This window comes from Acipenser ruthenus, chromosome 2 (genome assembly GCF_902713425.1).
Source record: "Acipenser ruthenus chromosome 2, fAciRut3.2 maternal haplotype, whole genome shotgun sequence".
NCBI classification, from domain to species: Eukaryota; Metazoa; Chordata; class Actinopteri; order Acipenseriformes; family Acipenseridae; genus Acipenser; species Acipenser ruthenus.
The window spans coordinates 41280756-41304337 of NC_081190.1; the positions used below are offsets into that span (position 1 = coordinate 41280756).

Below are 23582 nucleotides of genomic sequence, written 5' to 3' on the forward strand. Positions count from 1 at the left end.
TCTGTGTATTTGAATGCTGCTCATTCTTACATCTGCTGCATTACAGGTTGTTTTTATTATTTAACTTTTTAGGGTCCTCTTTAAAAATGTGAGCCCTTAGGCACTGATCGTGTCTATCTGTTTGTCTATGTGTTCGTTTGTCTGTCTGGTGAACACAATATCTGCCTTAAGTTACTTTTATCATTTGAATCTATATATCATTTTTTTTTTTCCAGAAACATATGGATTCAAGCGCTGGCAGGTTAATTAGTCAACATATAGCTCTCACACTCCTGAATATTTTTTATTTGAAAATCTGAAAAGGGCGTAAATATCTTTCACATTGTGTTGTTAATTATAATGTTCAGTGTCAAGCAGCTGTCAAAAATGGTGCCTCAGCAAATGATTCAATTTATAGTTCTGTTACAATAGAAGCTGTAAACCATTTAATATTTGTTTTTATAACACATCAATTTTACACTGTCTAAAAGGAGCATGCCAAGCAAGTGCTAAATTGAAAGTTTTTTTTTTTTTTTTTACTATGATTTTATAATTGAAATCTTTCTCAAAGTCTTCAAAATCACGTAAAAATTAACCAGTATTGCAGATTTAGCACTATGGGGTGCTCATAACACTGCCACAGTCTTGTGGGTGTAAGGATAGTGTAGTTAATGTACCTGTACTTTGTATGGTATCCCAGTTAATAATTACTTGTTACTGGTTTGGGGTTTTATTCCCAGTACCCAAACCTGTTTACACACAGTACACCTAATTTAGAAAACTGTTTTAAAAGAATTGGTCAGTACAGTTTGCTTGATTTATCTCTTGCAATGCAAGTCAGCTGTCTAAATAGAGTAAGACCATTTCAATTCACCTGTGTGGGATACCCCAGTATGATTTAAAAGTTGAATTACAGGTCTCTGTTTAATAACCAGACTACAAAGAGACAACTGAGATACTACAGATGCCCAGTATATAGCCGAAAGCTAACTGTTAGGTAAATTAATGGAATGTGTGTCTTTAAAGAGATCGTCTCTTTAAGACTTTTCTGTTGCTATGGAAACTAACTAGCACATACATGGATTTCTGTTTTGTGCTCACAGCTGATAGAATACACAATGTGAGTTTTTGAAAGCAAGGCCAAATTTTGTAGAAAAAGACGTTTCACTTCAATAAGATTCAGAGAGAGAAAGAAAAATAGGCTAATCACATACCCCAGACAATAAGGATTACCAGCGCAATCTTTGGAAACGCGTTCATGCATCATTTAAACCTTGCTGGAAATTCCAAACACTTGGAGATGTTGAGAAGCAGTTACCCTGACCCATGTGATACAGTACATGCCTAATTGAAAGGGTTTCCTCTCATAAACCACACCACATGGACGATTGCTAAAAGGCATTTTTGCAACCTGGAGACAATTTTGGGGGGTAAATGATTAATCAGGGTTAGGCCTTCATTATGTGCCTCACTGTTTAAAGTGTGGGTGCTTGTTTGTTTTTTTTTTTTCTCTGATTTGACAGCTGGGCTGACTATTTCATTCAGAGGTGAAGCGGTCTGACCTAGGGTCACACAGCAAGTGGCTGAGTTGGGATTTGAATACAGCCTCTCTGGACAACCAGGTCACACAAGGTAGCTGCTTGTTAGCCCATTAGTTTGTCACACAATCTCATTCACAGTTACATTCACCTGTCAAGAATAAAGCTGTTACCAGTGCTTACCTCATTCCTTATTTTTTATAGTAGTAGTAAAAAGACTATGACTATTTATCCTATTATAGTGTTAGTAAACACGTATTTATTGGGTAGGAATAGTTATTAATATTGTGATGTTGTCTGTTTCCTAAGTTTACCGTATATTTCATTTATAATAAATGTATCTTTTTTTAGACAATTTAAACAAACAAAAAAAAAACCATTATGACATTGCTTGTATGTCCATGGAATTATGCTTCTTAAAAGCAGAACTACTTTACAGTTTTTGTACAATCGATCTACAAAATGTACCCCTTTAAACTTGTATAGGTCTGTCTACACTGATAAATTAATGTAAAATATTTTAATTGTAGAAAGCAAATTAGCCACCACTCCCTCCAACCACAGCTGAGATATACTGTACCAGCATTTGTAACCAGAGTAAAGGCAACTATAATATGAACATATCCTTGAAGAAGAGCCATTTTCTCAAACATTTCTCATCGATTTTTATCCCCTCCCCAAAGACCAGTGCAATTTTATAATTATGACATTAATTGAGTGCCACTGGGCTTAGGCCTTCCATTTTTATTATTTACAGGGGCAATAAACACCATTTTAAAGGCACTAAAGCCACACCAACAAGCAGCTGAGATGGGTGCTACATTACTCACTAGATGTGACCTGCAATTCCCTTAATTACGGTCAGGAATCTGGCTCAGCATTAAATGTAGCAGAGGTTCTTCAAAGCCACCCTGACACTTTAAATTAATTATATGTCAAAGTTAAATGTATTACATAAGTAGAGTAACAGACAGCAGCTTTTCCCTATTAGCCATAAAGTATTCTGTGATTAGAAATACCTATAACCATTTCTCAAGATAAAGCACCCACTTTGAAAATGAGGTAACATATAATCCTTTGACATTTTCATTGGTGCTTTAGCTGTCAGGTCACGTTTAGCCCAACCAGGATGCAAAATTAAAACAATGCACAGCTTTGTACCCACCCTTTGGTATCAGGGGCTAATCTAAAATAAACAGACACACATGGTGTAAGACATATGAGTAATACCACAGGAAGGTAAAAAAAGCTGTTATTTCCTTTTTTTTCTAACAGCTCTCCCAAGATTGCCGATACTAACTAATTTTAAAAGGTGCACACTTGATCATCATTATTTATATCCAGTATGATTTATAAAAGGAATACTCTACTTAGGTCTGAAGTATCTGTTTATTTTCTATGGACTAAGTGAGTTTGGACTACTTAAAAATATAGCCTTCTTCCCTAATGGAAATAATTGATTTTGTTTTAAAATATTAGTGTCGCTAGGGCTTTTAACAGTGCCATCACACTGCTACTGAAGACTTAATTTACGTACTGTATTTGTCTTCTCATCATCGATATCTGCAAATACTGTAAAAAAAGAAACACTATCCCTTCTAATTTGTTGCACGGGATGAAAATGTCTAGCTCACCCGAGGATGGTTTAAATATTTCAAAATGGTAGACCTTTTGGAATAAAGGAACATCACATCTGCCTCTTAATAAGGACAGTCTCAGCACCCTCAGCAAAAATACATCCCTGTCTCTATAGTACAGTTCTCACCTGTTATAACGCGCCCCGTCATAGGGCGGAATCAGTTATAACACGGTAGAATCATGGCTCCCATTTGCTCCATAATACCATTACAATAGCCCTGTTATACACAAATAGCACGGTCTTGTAACTATGGCTCCCCACTATAGCGTTATAAAGGGTGAGCACCGTATTGAGGTGACAAATTAAATCCCTGTGCAATCCAACTACATCCAAAACAAGAAAATATTTTGAAATAAAATATTTTGAATAACATGTATAAACTGAGTAATATGCATCTAAACAACTAAACATTTTATTTAGATCCCTGAAAGCCACAAGCCACTTTTCACAACTAGATCTGCATGAACCGAATATTGGGATTGAGGTCTCACAGTAAGCAGGTGCTGACACCAAGGTGAAGGTCAATGGTGTTGATTGTGCTAATTTACATTTCCAAGTCAGAGAAACAATTGCTTGAATTTGTGTTGATTGCCACTCACCACAGAGGCTGAGAAAATCAGTGTATCTATCCAAGGAGGATGAATAGTGTGAAATTTAGTTTTTGCTTTTTATTTTAATTTTATAGCTCACAAAGTATAGCTCACAAAACATTTATGAGTGGAAACAGATGTGCCTAACCAGTGTTGAAAGTCACTTTAGAAATGTAGAATATATGACTGAAAGCATTTGTAGGATTGATCCGCTTAGGACCAGAGTTCTGATTCCTGGTGGTTATTTTTTTACTAACTTCGATTCCAGGAACATCCAGGAGACTGTAGATGGATTTGTTGGTCAATGGAGCCATATATTCGAGGGTGGAGAAGTCTCTAAGATAATTCTGTTTTCCATTAGTGTTGCTGAATAGCAGCACAAAACTCTCACACAGCTCATATAGGTCTAGCGGATCACATGACATATCATGTGCCACATCCTATCGCAACCGAAGACACCTTCTCTGTTCTTTCAGATAATGGGACCTTTTTACAAATGTTGATGTAAAGAATGGTGTTGTCCATTTTTATGAATAAAATTGAATTTGGTATTCATGTTGTTAAAGAAGCTAACAACAATCTTGAATATAGTACAGCTAAAATTGCATATTCTTTTGAATCAATATATCACTTTTTGTTTCAATCACTGCAAAATACTTCCAAAGACTAATAGCAAATTTAAAATGCCCACGGAGACAGACTCCTTGTAAAATGTGTCATAATTTAATATCTTGACAACCTTTTCAGGAAGGAAGCAAAACGTTGTTTCTGAACCTGTTTATGAAACTCAATTACCAAAAAAGAAATAAAATTAAGAGTCAGCACTTCAGGAGACATGAGCTTTCCTACAGACAGCAGTAAGTACATCTGGCATTTAGTGATTCATTTTAATGCATTTCAGTTGTCTTCCTGAAATGTAAAGAAAATTAACATACTACTATTATAAAACAGCAGGATTAAAACTGCACATTTAGGTCATGTAATCCTGAGTGCTGCTACGTACACATTTTTAGGATTCAGCTCCCAAACTAACTGACTACTCACAGTCATTCAGGTGGTAACAAGGTTTCTTAATTCAAAAGGGTTTTAGGAATACCATACAAATGAGTGGTTCATGCAATCTGGTGGATTCACTGGTGCTGTAAAATGCTCTAAAAAATCTAGCTGTGGTTTATCTCAATTGAATATACGTTGATCAAATAAACCTCTAAGTTACATAATCATGTAAAAGGTAAGCGCCAACTTTAGTTTCTGCCAGAGGGTGCTTTGAAATGTGCCGGTGGAGGTGCCTTGATTAAATAACTATGAATTACTACAACAATTAATTTCACACGCAGTCTTCACTAATGTCCCTATTTAAAGACAGTACTTATTTACACCTATATCTCTGGTAAAGTCTCAGTGAACATTTAGGACAGCAACATGATTCAGCCTCGTCTGTCCCACTGATGACCAAAGATAGTTCTTAAGTCTTCTGAGGCTGGAGAATGCGCGTTCTGCAATGCAGGATAAAAACGGGAGCAGTCGGAAGGATTCTTACAAATTTCCATTACTCAGGTAGCATATTCCGCAAGTATTCATTCCCTTTAGTTTTTGAAATGCGATGACATCATGAACACTGGATATTGGTACATTTTTCCAAAAACACGTCTTGAAGAAGTTTTAATCTCTGCACATCAAATCTATTTGCATAAAGCTCCATTACTTGCTTGACTTTAACATTTTACTTTTAAACAGCTACACTAGTTCTGATTGTGACGCATCTACGTTACAGTTTGGTGAGACTGTACCGATATGAACTATGCAGGACCTTTACATTTCAACCATTTTGTAAAGTTTGAATTCAAGCAACGTTTTTAACATGACAGATCATTAGTCATCTTTATCACATGAAACAAAAACTGTTGTGAGGTGGGTTCTTATTTTTCCCCATGGGTGCTTGAGACGCGGAGCACCCACAGTCAGTGCCTATGCAATCAGTGCCTATGCAATTTGAACAGAGTAATTTAAACAACACAGATCACTTACAGTAGAGGATGTAAATTCCTCAGCCAAATACAATTTTCCTATTACTCATATTCAGCAATTTCCATGAATACATTTGTTTAATCTATTCTCTCAGAGTACTGTATTGACCCCGGCAATCTTGTTTTTTTAACCTTGTCTGCAAACTAGAAGTTCTGTGATTTATCTACAGTATCAGGAATGAAGACAGAACGACCCTGTGATGGGGTGCTAGCTCGCCCCTATAAATCTGTGTTTGTTATTGTTGTTATTTTTACTGTTTTCATTATGTTTTTGTGATTCTTGTTTTGGTTTGGATCAGCAGGGAGGGGGTTAAGTTCCTCCCTGTGTAAATACATGTGAGAATGTGGCTGGAGCCTTAAGTGCTTCATTGTTAATTATTAGTTAATTGGGCTCCAGCCACAGAGTATAAAGGGCAGGTGAAACCCTTTGTGTGGAGGTGTTTTTTTCTGTTTGGGAGTGCTGGGTTTTGGGGAGTTTTGTGTTTGGAAGGAGAAGCCTTGGAACCTGACCATTTATTTTGTAAGTTGTCACATGTATTATTTGTATTTGAACCTTTTTGTTGGCCCTTGTGCCTATTTATTTGATTATTTTTTGTTTAATAAAGATCATTATTTTGCCCTTTTCACTGTCTCTGAGCCTCAAACCTCTGTCATCCTGCCACAGACCCCTACATCAAATTAATGGAAGATCTGTTGTAGATGGTTAGAGCACTGAGAAGACAATTTTATATTAATTATGACGGGGCTTGCAATCTCTGCCTACAATTCATTTTTGTATGTTAGGATTTTACCCATGCTTTTGCCATGTTTAGCATGTTGCATAGCTATCAAACATTAATACCTTACTAGCATGGAGGATGCAAAACATATACCTTTTTTTATGACGTATGCTGGGTGATTAGGGTTTGAACATGTGTGTGGAAGGTGGCTTTTAGCACCTTTGAAGAACTACCCCTGGTCACTAGAGCCAAAACAAGAATCAAACAAGAGTACTGCATTTTATGATGATTTGTTGATAACAGTATAAAATCCAGGTTATGCCCAGGGCAAAATGCTAACCTTTAAACGTATATACAGTCCCAGCAAGATAAATAGGTAAATTAATTTCATGCATTGGTAGGAAAAGGGAAGGAATTTGTTAAACAAATGTTTACTCACAAGTGTCAGACTTGAGCATGTTGTTAGTGCTCCTGAAATACTGGGGGTTTTCAATGACTGGAATCTTCGTCATTCCAATGATGACAGCATCAGAACCCATTTCCGATGAAGAGGGGGTGTTACTGCCATTGGACACATGATGCAGAGGGCTGGCTGAGTCATCATCATTGCTGATCACTGAAGAGGTTCCTGAAATAATTATAAAACAAATAATTATCTATTAGATAAGGCTTTAATTGCAGTATTTTGCCATAACCACACATTTGAAATCAATAGTACATGTTTTGTCCCTTTACCATTATGAAGACAAACTAACAGTGCACTGTACCAAAACACCTTGTACAGTAATGTGTATAGATATTTTAAATACATTTCCTGTTATATACCACATTCCTCTTGCTGAGAACTACAGTACTTTGTCAGATTGAGATTTGAAGCTAAGCTAACAATTGTAAGTCGCCCTGGATAAGGGTGTCTGCTAAGAAATAAATAAATGAGGTCCATAGCCCATGCCCAGAAAAAACACAAACACATTTTATGACTAAGATGAGTTATAAATAGGGCTTCTGTTTTTTTGTTTTTATTAATTTCATTTTTCGGTGCTTATTTTTAGCTATTGTCGAGTTATATGTAAATGTTGGGGTGGGTTTCAAGTATTCAGAACGAATCAATGTCAGGAAGGAGGGACATTGCCCAACTGCACTGGGAAAAGGGGTCGTCAACATGAATTGAATAACCACTTTTAGTGTTTTTTCGATTTTTTTTGGATATACCCCATTATAGATTTTTTTGTACGGGGGGGGCGGTATCGTTTTTTATTGATTAAAAATGAAAATCTGAAGCACTAATTATAAATTAGTGCTGTTACTAAAACCTTCCACATTGCTTTGACAACCCAAGCCTGGTCATACAACAGAATGTGCTCACTGGCAGTGATGGCATACCAAAATATACTGTATATATTGAGCAAATAAAGGTGATTTGATATTCCTACTGTAAACTGTGTACAGCGTTTTGTACTGATCTCGGCTCTTTTGTACAGCGGTATTGGCGCTATGCTTCAGTGCGAGAGATCCCGGGTTCGCGCCCGCCCTCCGTCTGTGTGTGGATTGCCTCGCCCTGTGTGATGCACCTGCCTGTGTTAACTGAGATCGCCACAGTATCATTAAGTTTCAGAATTTTATCACTGGAGAGATATAGAGGAGGCATGGCATAGTGTGGCTTGTGTGGTGACGTCAGACCAGGAACTGAATGACACAGACTTGTGCAGTGAATGCTTCATTTCTATTTCTCCTCTCTCTCTCCCGATCTCCACTGCAAACACACCAACCCTGTGTGCTTGAAGCACTCACTCTTTTATGCAGTTGTGCCGAGACTCGATTGCTAATCAATCATTCACTTGAATATCGGCACAGTCTGCACATGAACTAATTGTGCACTCCCTGTGCCCCCATACAAATACCCACTTTAATCTGCACGTGAAGTGATTGTGCAATCCCTGTGTCTAAATACAAATATGCATTTTAAATCACCTGTTACATAACCAACACTCTGTGCACCACTACATACACACCACATAAAACAGAAAACAGAAAACACAAAAATATGCACAGGGGTGGGGCACCCCACCACACCCCTGTTCAACACCCTCTGCTGCAACTGCATTACATTACTGCTGTCTATGCTCTTTGTCATTTATAAGACTTCGAGCTGTGTCTGCTGAATTAGATGTCATTTTGTGGCTAATGTGATAGTGTTTCAGCTCCACAGAGTGTACTTGTGCCAGGAATTATACTGCAGGGCTGGCTACACTCAATCAAATAAAGTCAGCACCATTAACAGAAAGAACTAAATCAAGATTAGCATTATGTTATTTTATACCTGGCTTGAGAGATAGGCATGAAAGTTAAATATCATTACTGTAAAGAATCAGTTGTAATGATTAAAATGGTAAAAACAGTTGAGATAAGTGACTGGATTCAGAACAAGAGCAAATAATTAAGTTCTCAAGAGGATATAGGAAATGCATTCAACATGGAGATACCTGCTTTACTTTCTGGCACTGTTGGGTTTAATGAAATACAATTACACATCAGATACCATTATCCAAGCTGGCCTATTTCAACCCCAGCATGAACTATAATAAAACAAGGTTCATTGATCCTTAAATCACCCAAGTCATTCATCACGCCAGTCTAAGCATTATCTTTATATGTAGGTTGGTTAAAGTGGTAAACTGGGGGGGGGGGGGGGGGTTGCAAATTAGACAATATTAAGTGTACAGTTTATAGAGATACAAAAAAATAAACAAGCTACATTCTGTGATAAACATTTATATTACAAGTCCTTATAAAAGTCAACGTGTGTTTATGTAGTTTAGCAGGGCTGCATTCTTTTAATAAAAGTCATAGGGATGTTTCTGGTCTATATTAAAGGATCCAATATTCTCAGGTTTGCCCAGCAGCGGTGGCCCAGGTTTGCAAAAGTTGTCTAAACCTTTCTGCAGTTTGTTTATTGTAGTTTGTAGTTGTTTCCTAAGAAAGGTCTGATCTAGTAACTGCTCATGTTCATTTCAGCAATAGGAAGTCATACAGAAATAGTTCAGTCATAGGTAAACAAGATAGATATATAATGTCTATCAATGTGGGGTTTAATTGGGTTAGTTGGGTCCAGTGATTCATTTTGTTTTCATTTAAATGTGTATTAGTTTTTCCCCTATAACATAGTGTTTTTGTTGAATTCAAGAACTCACAAAATATCCTGTGTTCACATTAATTTTAAAAACTTGTTTTTCCAGTAATAGTAGTTTGTTGTGTGATGTTGCACAAATTACTCTTACATATAACCTGTTATCCGTGATAACTGTTTTTTGTTTTTTATTATTTCAACACACTAATGATACAAGGCATAATTAACATGTTTATTAACTGGCATGCTTTTTAAGATGTTTGTAACAGGGCGAGCAGCCCTGTATATTGTTTGTTTATTTATTTTTAGATCGGGGTCTCCCCCTCCGCCCCTGTGCAGATTGTTTTGTATTGTTTATTTATTTTTAGTGTATTTGATTTATGACGGCGTAGCGCCGTGTTTTGTTTATTTTTGGAACGTGTAATAATTAAAACTCGTGCAGAAGGTGGCCATCTCCCGAATTAATTAGGTGATTTAATTTGTTGCTAATCGGGAGATGGTCACCTGTTATAAAAAGCCTGCAGCTCTTTCGATCGGGGTGGGTGTCAGAAGGAGAGTGTGCGAGAGGAGTGACGGAGAAACGAGAGAAAGTAAACATAGGAACAGTGAAGGCAATCTGCCCAGCCTGACCTGGGTTGCAGTTATTATTTTGTGTTCGTGATTTGTTTTTGTTTACCCTTTTATTTTTGCTCTGTGAGCGAGTGTTTATTTTTGTTTAAATATTTATTTTTGGTTGCTTTAAATAAAACGGCGCCCGCGCCACTGCACAATACCTTTTTGTTGTTGTGGTCCCTTCTTCTGCCGTGACGTCAGACCCTCAGCCATTCCTGCCACACGTGGTGTCCTGCGTGGGATTGCAGCGCCTCCAGGACGCAGGCAGAAGAGGGTACTGCAGGTTTTTTCGTTTTTTTTCGTTTTTGTGTGTGGAGAAAAGGAGAGTGAAGAGGAGGATGGGAGGAAGGAAGATGGGAGGAAGAAGGAGGATGAGGGGACAGCAGCCGCTGCAGCAGCAACAGCCGCAGCAAGTCTGCCTTACCTGCCTGTTGGGGGAGGAGTGGTGTTTTAACTGTGGGGAGCCATGGCACATTTCCCCTGGCACCTTCCCCATATGGCAGGAGGAGGGGACACAGACAGAGGTGAGGAGGAGGAGGAGGAGGCAGAGAGGAAAAGTGGAACGAGGGGAAGAGGAGTGGTGCACCAACTGCATGAGATACGGGCATGAGGAGCACCACTGCCTGGAGGTCTTCAAAGACACGGACCTGGAGTGGGAGGAACCTGAACATCCTGCGCCTAAAAGGGAGGAGCCCGAACGTCCTGCGCCTAAAAGGGAGGAGCCCGAACGTCCTGCGCCTAAAAGGGAGGAGCCCGAACGTCCTGCGCCTAAAAGGGAGGAGTCGGTGCGTCCACGGCCCAAGAGGGGGGAGTCGGTGCGTCCACGGCCCGAGAGGGGGGAGTCGGTGCGTCCACGGCCCGAGAGGGGGGAGTCGGTGCGTCCACGGCCCAAGAAGGGGAAGGCCGAAGGTCCACAGCCCAGGTACCTGCCAGCAGAGGGGGAATACCTGCTGGTGCCGCCTCCATCTCCATGGGAGGACTGTGAGTCGCTCCCACCTCCGCCAGCAGAGGGAGCATTCCTGCTGGTTCCACCTCCACCGTCCTGGGAGGACGACATGTCACTCCCACCACCACCAGCAGAGGGAGAATACCTGCTGGTGGCACCTCCACCGCCATGGGAGGACGACGTGTCTCTCCCACCACCACCAGCAGAGGGAGAATACCTCCTGGTGCCACCTCCGTCTTCGTGGGAGGACTGTGTGTCGCTCCCACCTCCGCCAGCAGAGGGAGCATACCTGCTGGTTCCACCGCTGTGGGAGAACGACGTGTCGCTCCCACCACCACCGCCAGCAGAGGGAACATGCCTGCTGGTTTCCCTGTTGCAGCCTGAAGGGGAGGAAGCCCTGCCGCCTTCGCAGCCTGAAGGGGAGGAAGCCCTGCCGCCTTGGCAGCCTGAAGGGGAGGAAGCCCTGCCGCCTTGGCAGCCTGAAGGGGAGGAAGCCCTGCCGCCTTGGCAGCCTGAAGGGGAGGAAGCCCTGCCGCCTTGGCCGCCTGAAGGGGAGGAAGCCCTGCCGCCTTGGCCGCCTGAAGGGGAGGAAGCCCTGCCGCCTTGGCCGCCTGAAGGGGAGGAAGCCCTGCCGCCTTGGCCGCCTGAAGGGGAGGAAGCCCTGCCGCCTTGGCCGCCTGAAGGGGAGGAAGCCCGGCCGCCTTTGCAGCCTGAAGGGGAGGAAGCCCGGCCGCCTTTGCAGCCTGAAGGGGAGGAAGCCCTGCCGCCTTGGCCGCCTGAAGGGGAGGAAGCCCTGCCGCCTTGGCCGCCTGAAGGGGAGGAAGCCCTGCCGCCTTGGTCGCCTGAAGGGGAGGAACCCCTGCTGCCAGAAGAGGAGGGGCCCCTGCCGCCTTTACCGTCAGGAGGAGCAGGAGCTACCTCTACCTCCACCACCACCATTGGGAGAAGTGGAGCTCCTGCTGCCGCCTTCATGGCCAGGGGCTCCCCTCCCGCCGTCGGCATCGCCTTGGGTCGCCTGTGTCTCCCTTGCGTCTCCTAGGGTTGCTGCCGGTCCTGCGTCGCCTCCCGAGGGTCCGCTGCCGTCGCCTCCCGAGGGTCCGCTGCCGTCGCCTGGGGTCGCCAGAGATCCGGCTTCGCCTGGGATCACTACGCTATGGTCGGAGCCCCACGGAGGGGAGCTGCCGGCCATCAAGAAAGGGGGAGAGGTCAGGAGACCAGCTCCCCCAGCCGCACTTTCGCGGCCGGAGATAATGTGGTCGGAGCCCCACGGAGGGGAACTGCCGGCCATGAAGAAGGGGGGGGAGGTCAGGAGACCAGCTCCCCCAGCCGCACTTTCGCGGCAGGAGTTTGTGTGGCCAGAGCCCCCCGGAGGGGAACTGCTGGCCATGAAGAGGAGGGGGAAGGTCAGGAGACCAGCTCCCCCAGCCGCAATTTCGCGGCAGGACAGAGTGTGGAGGGAGCCCCGGAAGAGGGAGCTGTCGGCCACGAAGAATTGGGGGGTGCTGGAGATTCCACCATGGCCACCCCCCAGAAGTAACTTGCTTCCCCCTCTCCCAGGACATTGAGACTGAGGGGGGAGGTGGCCGTTGGGGCCATGTGTGCTTCGCACAAGGGGGGGGATATGTAACAGGGCGAGCAGCCCTGTATATTGTTTGTTTATTTATTTTTAGATCGGGGTCTCCCCCTCCGCCCCTGTGCAGATTGTTTTGTATTGTTTATTTATTTTTAGTGTATTTGATTTATGACGGCGTAGCGCCGTGTTTTGTTTATTTTTGGAACGTGTAATAATTAAAACTCGTGCAGAAGGTGGCCATCTCCCGAATTAATTAGGTGATTTAATTTGTTGCTAATCGGGAGATGGTCACCTGTTATAAAAAGCCTGCAGCTCTTTCGATCGGGGTGGGTGTCAGAAGGAGAGTGTGCGAGAGGAGTGACGGAGAAACGAGAGAGAAAGTAAACATAGGAACAGTGAAGGCAATCTGCCCAGCCTGACCTGGGTTGCAGTTATTATTTTGTGTTCGTGATTTGTTTTTGTTTACCCTTTTATTTTTGCTCTGTGAGCGAGTGTTTATTTTTGTTTAAATATTTATTTTTGGTTGCTTTAAATAAAACGGCGCCCGCGCCACTGCACAATACCTTTTTGTTTTTGTTGTCCCTGCTTCTGCCGTGACGTCACCACTCGTCCATTCCTGCCACAATGTTGTTAACAGAATACTTGTTTTAAATGTATTTAAATAATATATTCCTCCGTGGCATTCCTTAAAATGTATTAGATGTCCAATTAATAAAAAGATATAAAAGACACACACACACTTGAAAATACTTTCAGAAATGCTGAATGGCTTATCAAATGCAATGTGAAAATTGCTGCTTAATGACAAGATACTGTACCTTCTCTTTCATGAATAATGTAGGAATGCATGACTCCAAAGTTAATTTCTTAAAGAGTATCTAAAGTACTATGTCATTCTGATTAAGTGGGGCCATCTAATTGTTTATCAAAGTCAGAATGAAAGGAGGTGACTGTTCGCCATCAAATACTATTGATTTTCCTCCACAAAACTGATTGTATTGGAAGGAGATGAAGGTTTACAAACAGCACTGTAACGTTTCAAGCTTCTGAATCAAGGATGTGTTTCTTTGAAACAAGAGGTTTCAAAAAAGGCTATCCATCTTTTATATGGTCAATAATGCATTGCTTACTGCTACTTTTTGTGAAGACAAGCTTTAAGAATGTATAACGAGTTGATAATATCCGAGACGCAGTCGTCTCCAAGTACGCTTCATGCATTCTCTAGTTCTAACTATTATGGGTTTTGTTCTTTTGTTGTCTGAGGTTATGGAGTTTAATAAAGTAATTTAAGTACTGATTCAGCTCTGTTTAACTTCAACATTTCAGTCATTCAGCTCTGTGACAGACTGCTGTTGCTACACTGTCAATTTAAGTTGTTTTATCACAGGACAACAGGGTTTGGAATCCTCAATAAAAGTGAATGGCAGAGAGATTCCTCTGTGTATATAATTAAGTGCTAAGTAGTTGACCCTGCAGGTCAGTAACTGCCAGTAAACAGCCGATACAGGGGTCATTACCACTATTATAAAACCTATTCTTTCAAAACAAAGGTGCTTGGTTTTCCATTTTTCAAGATACTGGATCAGCTCTTTCTTGCCCATGCTAGCATATCTAGCTGTACTGCAGATATGCTATAAATGTTGTAAAAGCAGCGCACATTCCCATCTACGTCAGGACTTTACACAGAGAAGAAAGCACATTATTGATGTGTTTAACAAATTTTGTAAAAAAAATAATAATAATGTTGTTGAAGGTCTCTTAACTAGCACTATTGGTAGACTGGTAGTGTACAGGTGATGATGCTTTTTGTTTACAGTAGCAGTCTTTAACAGTGAGTTACAGACCAGCAATCCTGCATGCTGATTGGCCGAGCCAGTATTCCATGTTCCAGGTACTAATTCAAAGCTAATTTAAGTGACTGTGAGAACATTGTGAAAGCCTAAGCCAACAAGCATAGGACTGCAATCCAGAGCTTCTCATAGTCCTTGAAACAAACACCTCTGAAAGTGCTTGCCTTGTCATTTTAACATATGTAAGCTTGAATCATTAAGTCATTAAATACCTTTTAGTGTCTTGTCAATAATTAGTAACACGGAGAGAACACATGCAAACAATGAAATTATTATGTTCCAGGTCTAACTTATATGATGCTCTGCAGCCAATGTGAAATTGTTTATTGAGCAAACACTAATTCTAACCAAACTGTCACACAGTAAAATAAAACATTTTATATTGTGTACACAAGTCATTTATAAAGAAGAAAGGATACAGGGGATCACGTGATATCACCGGCGTGAGTGTGTTTCTGATTTGCCTTTTAAGAGGGTACCATGTGATTTAAAATACGTAGGTATTATACTGAAAAATGATATAGCAGATATCCCCTTTTAACATATATTTAAGAATATTTTAAACTATCTTGGCAGGTGGAACAACTCCCCCTTTCTTTGTGGGCCAGAGTTGATACTGTAGAACTGAATGTCTCCTCAGGCTGACGTGTTTGCCTTTGGCAATCCCCTTGCACTTCCAGGAAGACTGGTTTTAGAAAAAGGAGCTGGACCAACTTCAAGGGCAAATAACGGAACAAGATACAGCAGATAGAATGGGGGGGGGGGGGGGGGGGGGGGGGGGGGGGGGAACCCTCATATCTAAATAATCCAATGACGAGATTCTCCTGTACTATAGCCAAATCATTTCACAAGTTGACAGGGTTTGATGGGAGATTATCACCAGCTGCTCCAATTTGGGGAAACTAGTGTGACTATGTATAGATCTGCATGGATGGACAAGGGGATAACAAAACTTAAACACTGATTCAGTAATGATATACTTAAAACACGGTTTATCCAGAAAATATGTATTTATTTACTTCAAAGTCATAAATAATATAGGACCCTAGGTAAAACTGCTACCTGTGGATTGTATCGTTACAAAATGAATATTGGTAACAAACTGGGAAAAAAAATGAATCTGTAAATATGGATGACGGAAATGGCAGCTTTAAATATCCTTGATGTATGCGTAACAGAAAACAGGACATGGAGAGACATTCAGCGATACATAGCTCATATAACCTGCTTCCCAAGAATAAACTGGGAACCTTCATTAACAAAAATTGACAGCCAAAAACTCAGGAAACTATTTTTTTTTGTATGTTTTACTGATGGACTTTGTGTTACACACATGTTTTTCGCATGTAATTGTTTTGATTGTGGTTTTTTGTTTTGTGTTTTTTATTTTTAATTGTTTGCTTTATTTTTATCCTGTATAAAACTAAACAACAATAAAAATATAAATCCAAAAAAGAGCCTTGATTTTGTTTTTTAAAGAGTAACAAACTACTTTTGAGCACTAAAAAGAGCACTCCAAGTAGCAAGTTACAGAAAACAGAATGACCAATTTCACAGGATTTCAAACTATGTAAGTAATTATTTCTAAGCTTTACGGGTACAGTGGAACTTCATGCATATGACAGCATGACTTCAACCAAGTTTTAGACTAAGAGTCACATTATACTTCATCTTTAACTTTAAACTGCTGAATCAAAATATAAGGTAACATTAGGGTTGCCAACCTTACATTTTTGTAAAACCCCTCCTCCCCGGACAGTGTACAATTTCTCTTAAAACAGGATGTCCCATCCAAAACCGGACAGTTGGCATCACTACTGCAACGCAGGCACCACCTCCTTCTCTGGATGGCTCCTAGCAACATCTATCTTTACAGCGATTTGCTGAAAATAATTGAATGGCAGAATATATTAAATTATGTACCTATCAAAAGCTGAAATTGTGCTGCACATCGTGGTGACATCAATGTGTCCATCTCTTTTGTTGTTTTAGCAACAGCAATTGATAATTAAAGGCATAGCAGTCTGTCACAAATTTGCACCAATGGCACAGAGCTGGTGGTCAATACGTGTCAGCTTTTCAGTGTACTACAAAACCGGACAGCAAGTTTAAAACCCGGACTGTCCGGTCTAAAACCAGTCAGTTGGCAACCCTAGGTAACATATATAAGGTTTCACTGTTTATAGCACTAACCAAAATGTTTGTCTCCTTGAATTATTTACACAGTAGTATAAAATACCACATTTATTCTTCGTGGTATTTTTACTGATGTATTACGCATATCCACAAGGGAAACAGTGTTGCATGGGGACAGGTTAATGGTTACAATCTGGTGTATCAGCTGAATTTAGAGAGAAGACATGTACTTTTTTTGCCAATTGCAAGGCATAGTCAAAGTTGCCTGGGATTCACATTAACTTTCAAAGGCCTGAACCTGTCAGACTTGAATATATTTTCAATATACCATTATTATATTTGGTGTACATGTGTCATTAATTTAAATATATGGCTTTACAACACATATGGTTAGCCTATAGTATAGCTTATAATTTTAAAAACATGTTGAACTTGTCATTTTGCTGGATCATTAGTGTGGAGAAACTGTTTTACAGCCCTATAAGATCAAAACAAAGAATACATTTTCAAATCAGATACCATGTCTTATGTGTAAAGTGGGTATATCTTAAATATTCTGCTGATGTGATAATGTATACAAAATACGCTTTTAGTTAATAAATGTTTTGCTTCTAAATAAAGACATAACATACTGAAAATACTGAGTTTTCCATGTCTTCTCTGCTGAATGATAAAAATATAATCACAAGCTTGTTACTCTTGTAAGTATCTTATTTGGTCTGGTAAGTACTAACAGTATGACATGTGCCCTGTCAGTTGTTTCTGCTCCTAGAAAAAAAATACTTTTGAACTCTTACACACAGTTACAATCACATCCATATATCTGGGATTCCCCTGTGAATTCTAGTCTAACATGCACCTCACAGAAAGCCAGAAGCACAGTGAACAATGTCACCTAGCTTTGCACTTGGTGAATAATGGCTGTACTGTAGCAGTGAGGAGGTCTTAACATGCAATGTCTACATTCCAGCCACATTGCTTTCATTCGACCATACAATAATTATGTGCTTCCCATTATTGCTAGCAATGTCATTAAATGCATTTCCAATTACTTAGACTTAGAAAAATCCTAGAAGAGCTGCATAAATTCTAGCTGTTTGATAGACACATTTATACCAGCAGCAGTCTAGGTGTCATGACTTACATGGCTTGATGATGAATTTATTGGCCATCATTACGGGCAGTCAAATGAAACACAGTTTTGAGAGAAAGCAAAACACCGTGGTGGCTATATTCATCAATCCAGGTGCATGAGTCTAGAACAAAACATCAGAATGCAGAACAGAACACATTCTGTACAGGGGTTGAAAAAAAAATGTGGAACACTTCCCATAACATGTTAACGGGGTGTGAGACCGCCATGGGCAGACAATATGGCACTTATTCAGTGTCTGCAAGGTGCTTACATTGTTTAAGCAATGATAACTTCCTAATTCCTTCAGAAAAGTAGAAATCTGCGGTAAAGTCTGTTCTCACTTAGTACGTAGAGCACTGTTGTATACAGCACACGTCAACCAAAAGCGTACTAAAAGTTACGGGGCTTTTAAATTCCTATTGGTTTTAAAAGCTATACATTTAACATAAACAAAGAATAACTACATTACTACCTTTCAATAAGCTTACTTTGTGAGACAACCATTTTGTGTATCAGTGATTATTATAATGAAATGCTGGACACAGGTAAAACACTGGAGACATTTAACTATAGCCTTACAGTTATTATATGAAGAGGAACATTTTAAATTTGCTGTGTTTGTATGAAGACAGTGATGTAAAGAAATAACAGCACACAAGGCAAAAAAGTGGCTAAAAATGGTACAAATACAATTCACATTTTTCAGCATTCTTTTATCAGACTGTTTACTAGCTTTAAGAAGTAATACTTGCAAATGAAAGAAAGCCTGTTTAAATGTACATTTGATGGTTCAGTCTTCTAGTGTGAGACCCCTGTAGAGCGATCTTCATTTATTTATTTATTTATTTATTTGGTTTTTCTCCTTGACATAATCAGAGGGGAAGCAACTATATGTCTCCTAGATAGGGCTGGCTGCCAACACTAATCTCTATCAGGAGAAGACCTTGGAGGTGAAGGACTCTAGTATCTGTTGTAATTTGTCGTTCTCATCCAGAGGAAAACCTATCACCACATTATCAGGAAGTGAACATTAGTCAAGGTTCTATTTCGCGTGACTGAGATCTGGAAACGTCTGTCATCACCAAGAGGTATAAGATCCTGGCCCAAGATAAGGCTTTTGTGTCCCAATTCAAAGCTTGTATCGCTATTCTTAATGGAATCAAACACTAATAATTATTCAAAACCAGAAATAAACAACAAGGGCCAGGTCTTGAAAAAAAGGACACAAAAAACTCAGAATTTAGCACTTTGCTATAGGCATTAAAATGCTCAAGCAAGCACTGCTTTATCTTTGACAGACCTAAAGTATCTTGTTAAGCATACTATAATTAATTGTAATTGCCTTGGTTTCTGCAGCTGCACTGATAGTTCTCATCACATCAGTGTCAGCGCCCGGGGGAAAGAGAAGTGGCAAACAAATGTGTTATTCCAGACACCAGCTAGTTAATAGAGCAAATGAATAACCCCATAGTGACAGGAAACAAACAGATAAAGAGGAGCCACAGCTGATGGGTTTATCTGTCATGCACCTGACTTGTCAGAGGCACTGGAGGCACTGGAGTCCCTGAATACTTCCGAAATGTGCACCACTAATAGTTGTCTAAAACTACTCCACTTAAAAAAAAAATTAAATATAATATATTTTTTGTATCATACCAATGGAATTAAAATGTGAGTGTTTGTCCAAAGTGAGAAAGACACCAGAAAATGTTTTTATTATTATACTACACTACTGGTACACTACCTAAGCACTAACATGTAAATATTCACTTTATTATTATACTTATTGTCAATACTATTTGTAAAAAAACAAATTCTAAACAGCAATGTAAAAATATGCATCAAAGGGACAGACATCCTAGGATTCTTTAATACAACCACTCACTTTAATACAGGAATTCGATTTTTTTTTTTTCCTTCCGGTTCGGCTCCAGTTCCGAATGGCTGATTTTGTTCCATTCCGGTTCGAACTAAATGAAATACCGGTTAATACCGGTTCAAATTTTTTTTTTCTAGCCAAGTAGGCTATTGTATTGATGTTCATAGGTCTTCATTTTTTTTCCCCGATTTAAACAAAAAAAGCATTAAATACAGTAAACTCCAGATAACAGCACTCAAATGGAAAACAGTGTGACAAGTTATCAGTCTGTATCAATAAATGCACTTAATTCCTGTCTATAGAAACAACAATGCTTATTATGTTGCTGCCTTAAAAGAAAATGACAGCAGTTCGCTTGTTTGTTTGTTTTTTCTTTTCTCCATTGCAACTTTATTTTGCCTCAGTTTGGGTTTACAAATTATTATTATTATTATTATTATTATTTATTTATTTATTTATTTATTTATTTATTTATTTATTTTAAACAATTCAAAACGGCGACATTTCCCAAGAATCTCGGTGGGTTAGTGTGTCCTTACATTAAACATAATAACTTAAGAACATAAGAACATAAGAAAGTTTACAAACGAGAGGAGGCCATTCAGCCCATCTTGCTCGTTTGGTTGTTAGTAGCTTATTGATCCCAGAATCTCATCAAGCAGCTTCTTGAAGGATCCCAGGGTGTCAGCTTCAACAACATTACTGGGGAGTTGGTTCCAGACCCTCACAATTCTCTGTGTAAAAAAGTGCCTCCTATTTAATTTTAATGCAATGTTTGTCTGAAATATATCGTGATTATGGCTCCATCAAATATGGCTTGCTTTTTGTCTCCGTTCTGTTCCACCTTTCAGCTTTGTGGTGTTTTAACGTAATAAAATAAATATATCACGTAATTTCGTGATAGGGTATTATCACGTGGAGGCTTTTTACAACCATGTTGTTTGAGTAGATGAGCTGTAAGTAGGATACAGTAACTCTAACAAGAACATGTACTGCCCTTACTCATGAGTAAATCCTTCACCAGCTTTGGAAAAACGTAACTTTGCGATCACATTTGTCCGTGCACTATGTTTATGCTAGTCTATAAACTTGTTAAATTAAATAAATGTTGTTTGTTTTAAAACATATTTTTGGTTGTACCATTAATTTACTAAGCGCATAAAAACAAGAAACAAGTATCATATGACACACTTGCAGAAATTGAATTTTAAGCCGGTGTCACTACATGGAAATGAAAGACCATTCTGAATTAAACTATATGTGTGTCATTCTGAATATAGAGAAAGCTTCCTTGCGACGCAGTGTTGCAGTACCATGTGTTAAGAATTATCACGTGATTAGAAATTATCACGTAATTATTATCACGTAATTATTATGTATGGCATTGCTGCCATACATTATATATATATATATATATATATATATATATATATATATATATATATATATATATATATATATATATATACAGCTACCAATTTTAATTTCCAACGACATACATTCAAGTTTAAATAGAAGAATAAATATTCTTACTTTATCATTGATGTTTGTTGTGGTAGTTCCTGTATCCAACCAAAAAGCAACCAATCATAAAATATATTATTTTTCTCTTTGGTGACGATGTAAAACTAGATATACTAGCCTATCGCGAGCTGTGACCGTTATCCCTGGATTCAGACTTGATCAGTTGAAAACGGATACGATTTGATGTGAAATAGGATCTCCTAACTGAAGTTAAGATAGGATAGAGCACTTAGGAAATTATAGCTACCTGTGATTTCGGAAGTGCTTCTGTAATGTCCTATCCTAGCAATGAAAGGTAAGAAAGCAAGTTAGGAAATTATTCTGTAATAGGCTATGCCCTCAGGAATATCACTAACAAACCTCCGATTATTAAAGCGTTTCAATTACCACACATACTTTTGCAGCTTGTTTTCTGTCTACATAACTTAATAATAAGTTCATAACTGTACCTGTTTATTTTTGAGCAAATACAAGACTGATCACAAACCGACCGCAAGGTAGGAGAAGCCTGAACTGAATGTATGATTCGCTGGCTGCTCCGAAAAAGCAAGCTGGCTGTGATGAAATGCTTTGTCGTTGACCATTGAGATGTAAGACCACGGGAAGAGCACTTTTTTCATATTATTGTATGTTTGAAAACAATGGAATGAGGCGGAGAGAACAGGCTGAAAGGGAACGAAAAAAAACGTTATTAAACGACAACAAAATCTTCAATATCGTTTTAATTCCAGAACGTAATAAAATTAATTTTGTTTCGTTTTTTTGTTTCTGTTCCATGAAAAATGTCGAAATGTAAGAATGGGTTGCATCGAAGGGATTAATTACATTTGCAATCATTTAGTTGTAGCTACACTGAAAAGGTACAGTAAACGTGCATACTTGATTAAAACAGCTACCTGTTTTTCTCTGCTATTTTCTAAGCTTCAAAAGAATAAATTACACATGCCATTTATTTTTATTCGTAATATATCATCAGTTATTGAGGGTTTGGGGTTGTTTTTTTGGCGGTCAGTCTGTGCTTTTAAATATAAGAATAACAGATTTTAAATTGAAACATTAAAAATCAGTTTACCTAACATACATACATAAATCAAATGCCTGAACATGGTCACCAATCTTAACCACTGCCCCAGTCCTCTTGTTTCTAATTGATTGCATGCCCAATCCCTGAGAGACAAAAGATGTGACACATAACAAATTATAATGAGAGCTAGGAAAACATTCATTAGGGAGCTGAATGTCTGGGACTCAAAATTGCAAACATTAAGGTTGTAAACTGATGACTGAAAGCTATAAAAAAAAGAGCACATAAGATATATGACATGAAAAAAAAAAACAGAAAAAATAATTCTTTTTCATACTAAGACAGAAATTGTGAAACCCTTATCTTCTACAGTGTTTCCCAAGGCAGGGAATAGGAATTTCCCATGGACTAATGCCAATACTGGACCAAAGTCCTTGTAGAGATGATTGTTAATAATTCTCTACAACACATTTTTCTATTGGGCAAAATTGCATATTAATTACAAATGACAACAAGCCATCTTTAGTAGTAATCGATTAATTCTAGCAGAAGATATATTTCATAATCTATGGTAACAGCAGTTAGAAGGTTGTTACCAGGCACAGAGCTTGTTTGTTTAGATGCTGTCTGTCAAAACAAAAGATTTGAATACAGAATGTATATTGCATATAGATTACTCCCAAGAAGCCAGTTCAACATATCACACATCGTTAAGGATTGAACTAGTGGAAGATCAGATAGTCAGGAACTGGAATCATTTTAAATTTGATTTCTTTAACTGGTAGTAGACAGTTCTATACAACCATTTTTCTATATGAAGACTGTATGTACAGTGATAGCACTTAGAAATAGCAGATTCGTGGTTTGGGTGCGTGGTTCTAAAAGGCAAAATTAACAGTAAACCCAGCTACTTATCCAGTTGCCATAGTAATCTAGTGCATTTGGTTTCAGAAAGGTAACAAGCAAATTACAGAACACTCATTTTAATCAAAACTACACATATACTAAAACAGAAATGACACAACACATTGATAATATGTAGGTATTTTATTTTATTAGCTTATTAAAAAAAAGGTTTACAATCCTTGCAATTAAACTATATGTGTGTATAAAAATTATAAAACTATACATTATCATTAAATATTATACCTCAGTACAAAAAGATACAAAATGTTATGTTTTCACCCATTATGAGTAACATATTATTAAAAAGTCACAGTTTTTTTTTTAAAAAAACACTCCTAACATGAAATACTGTACTACTATTATGATTTCCGGTAGACT

General features: G+C 39.0%; 1 protein-coding gene across 3 annotated transcripts in view; it reads right to left on the reverse strand.

Annotated features, from left to right (window-relative positions):
- Positions 1-23582, reverse strand: part of LOC117408862 (BDNF/NT-3 growth factors receptor-like) — a 91557-nt gene that overhangs the window by 32916 nt on the left and 35059 nt on the right. For all 3 annotated transcript variants that reach the window (XM_034014234.3, XM_034014235.3, XM_034014233.3), the window contains one exon: positions 6932-7120. In XM_034014234.3, coding sequence (XP_033870125.2) covers positions 6932-7120 — 189 coding nt within the window. The remainder of the gene's footprint in view (positions 1-6931; positions 7121-23582) is intronic.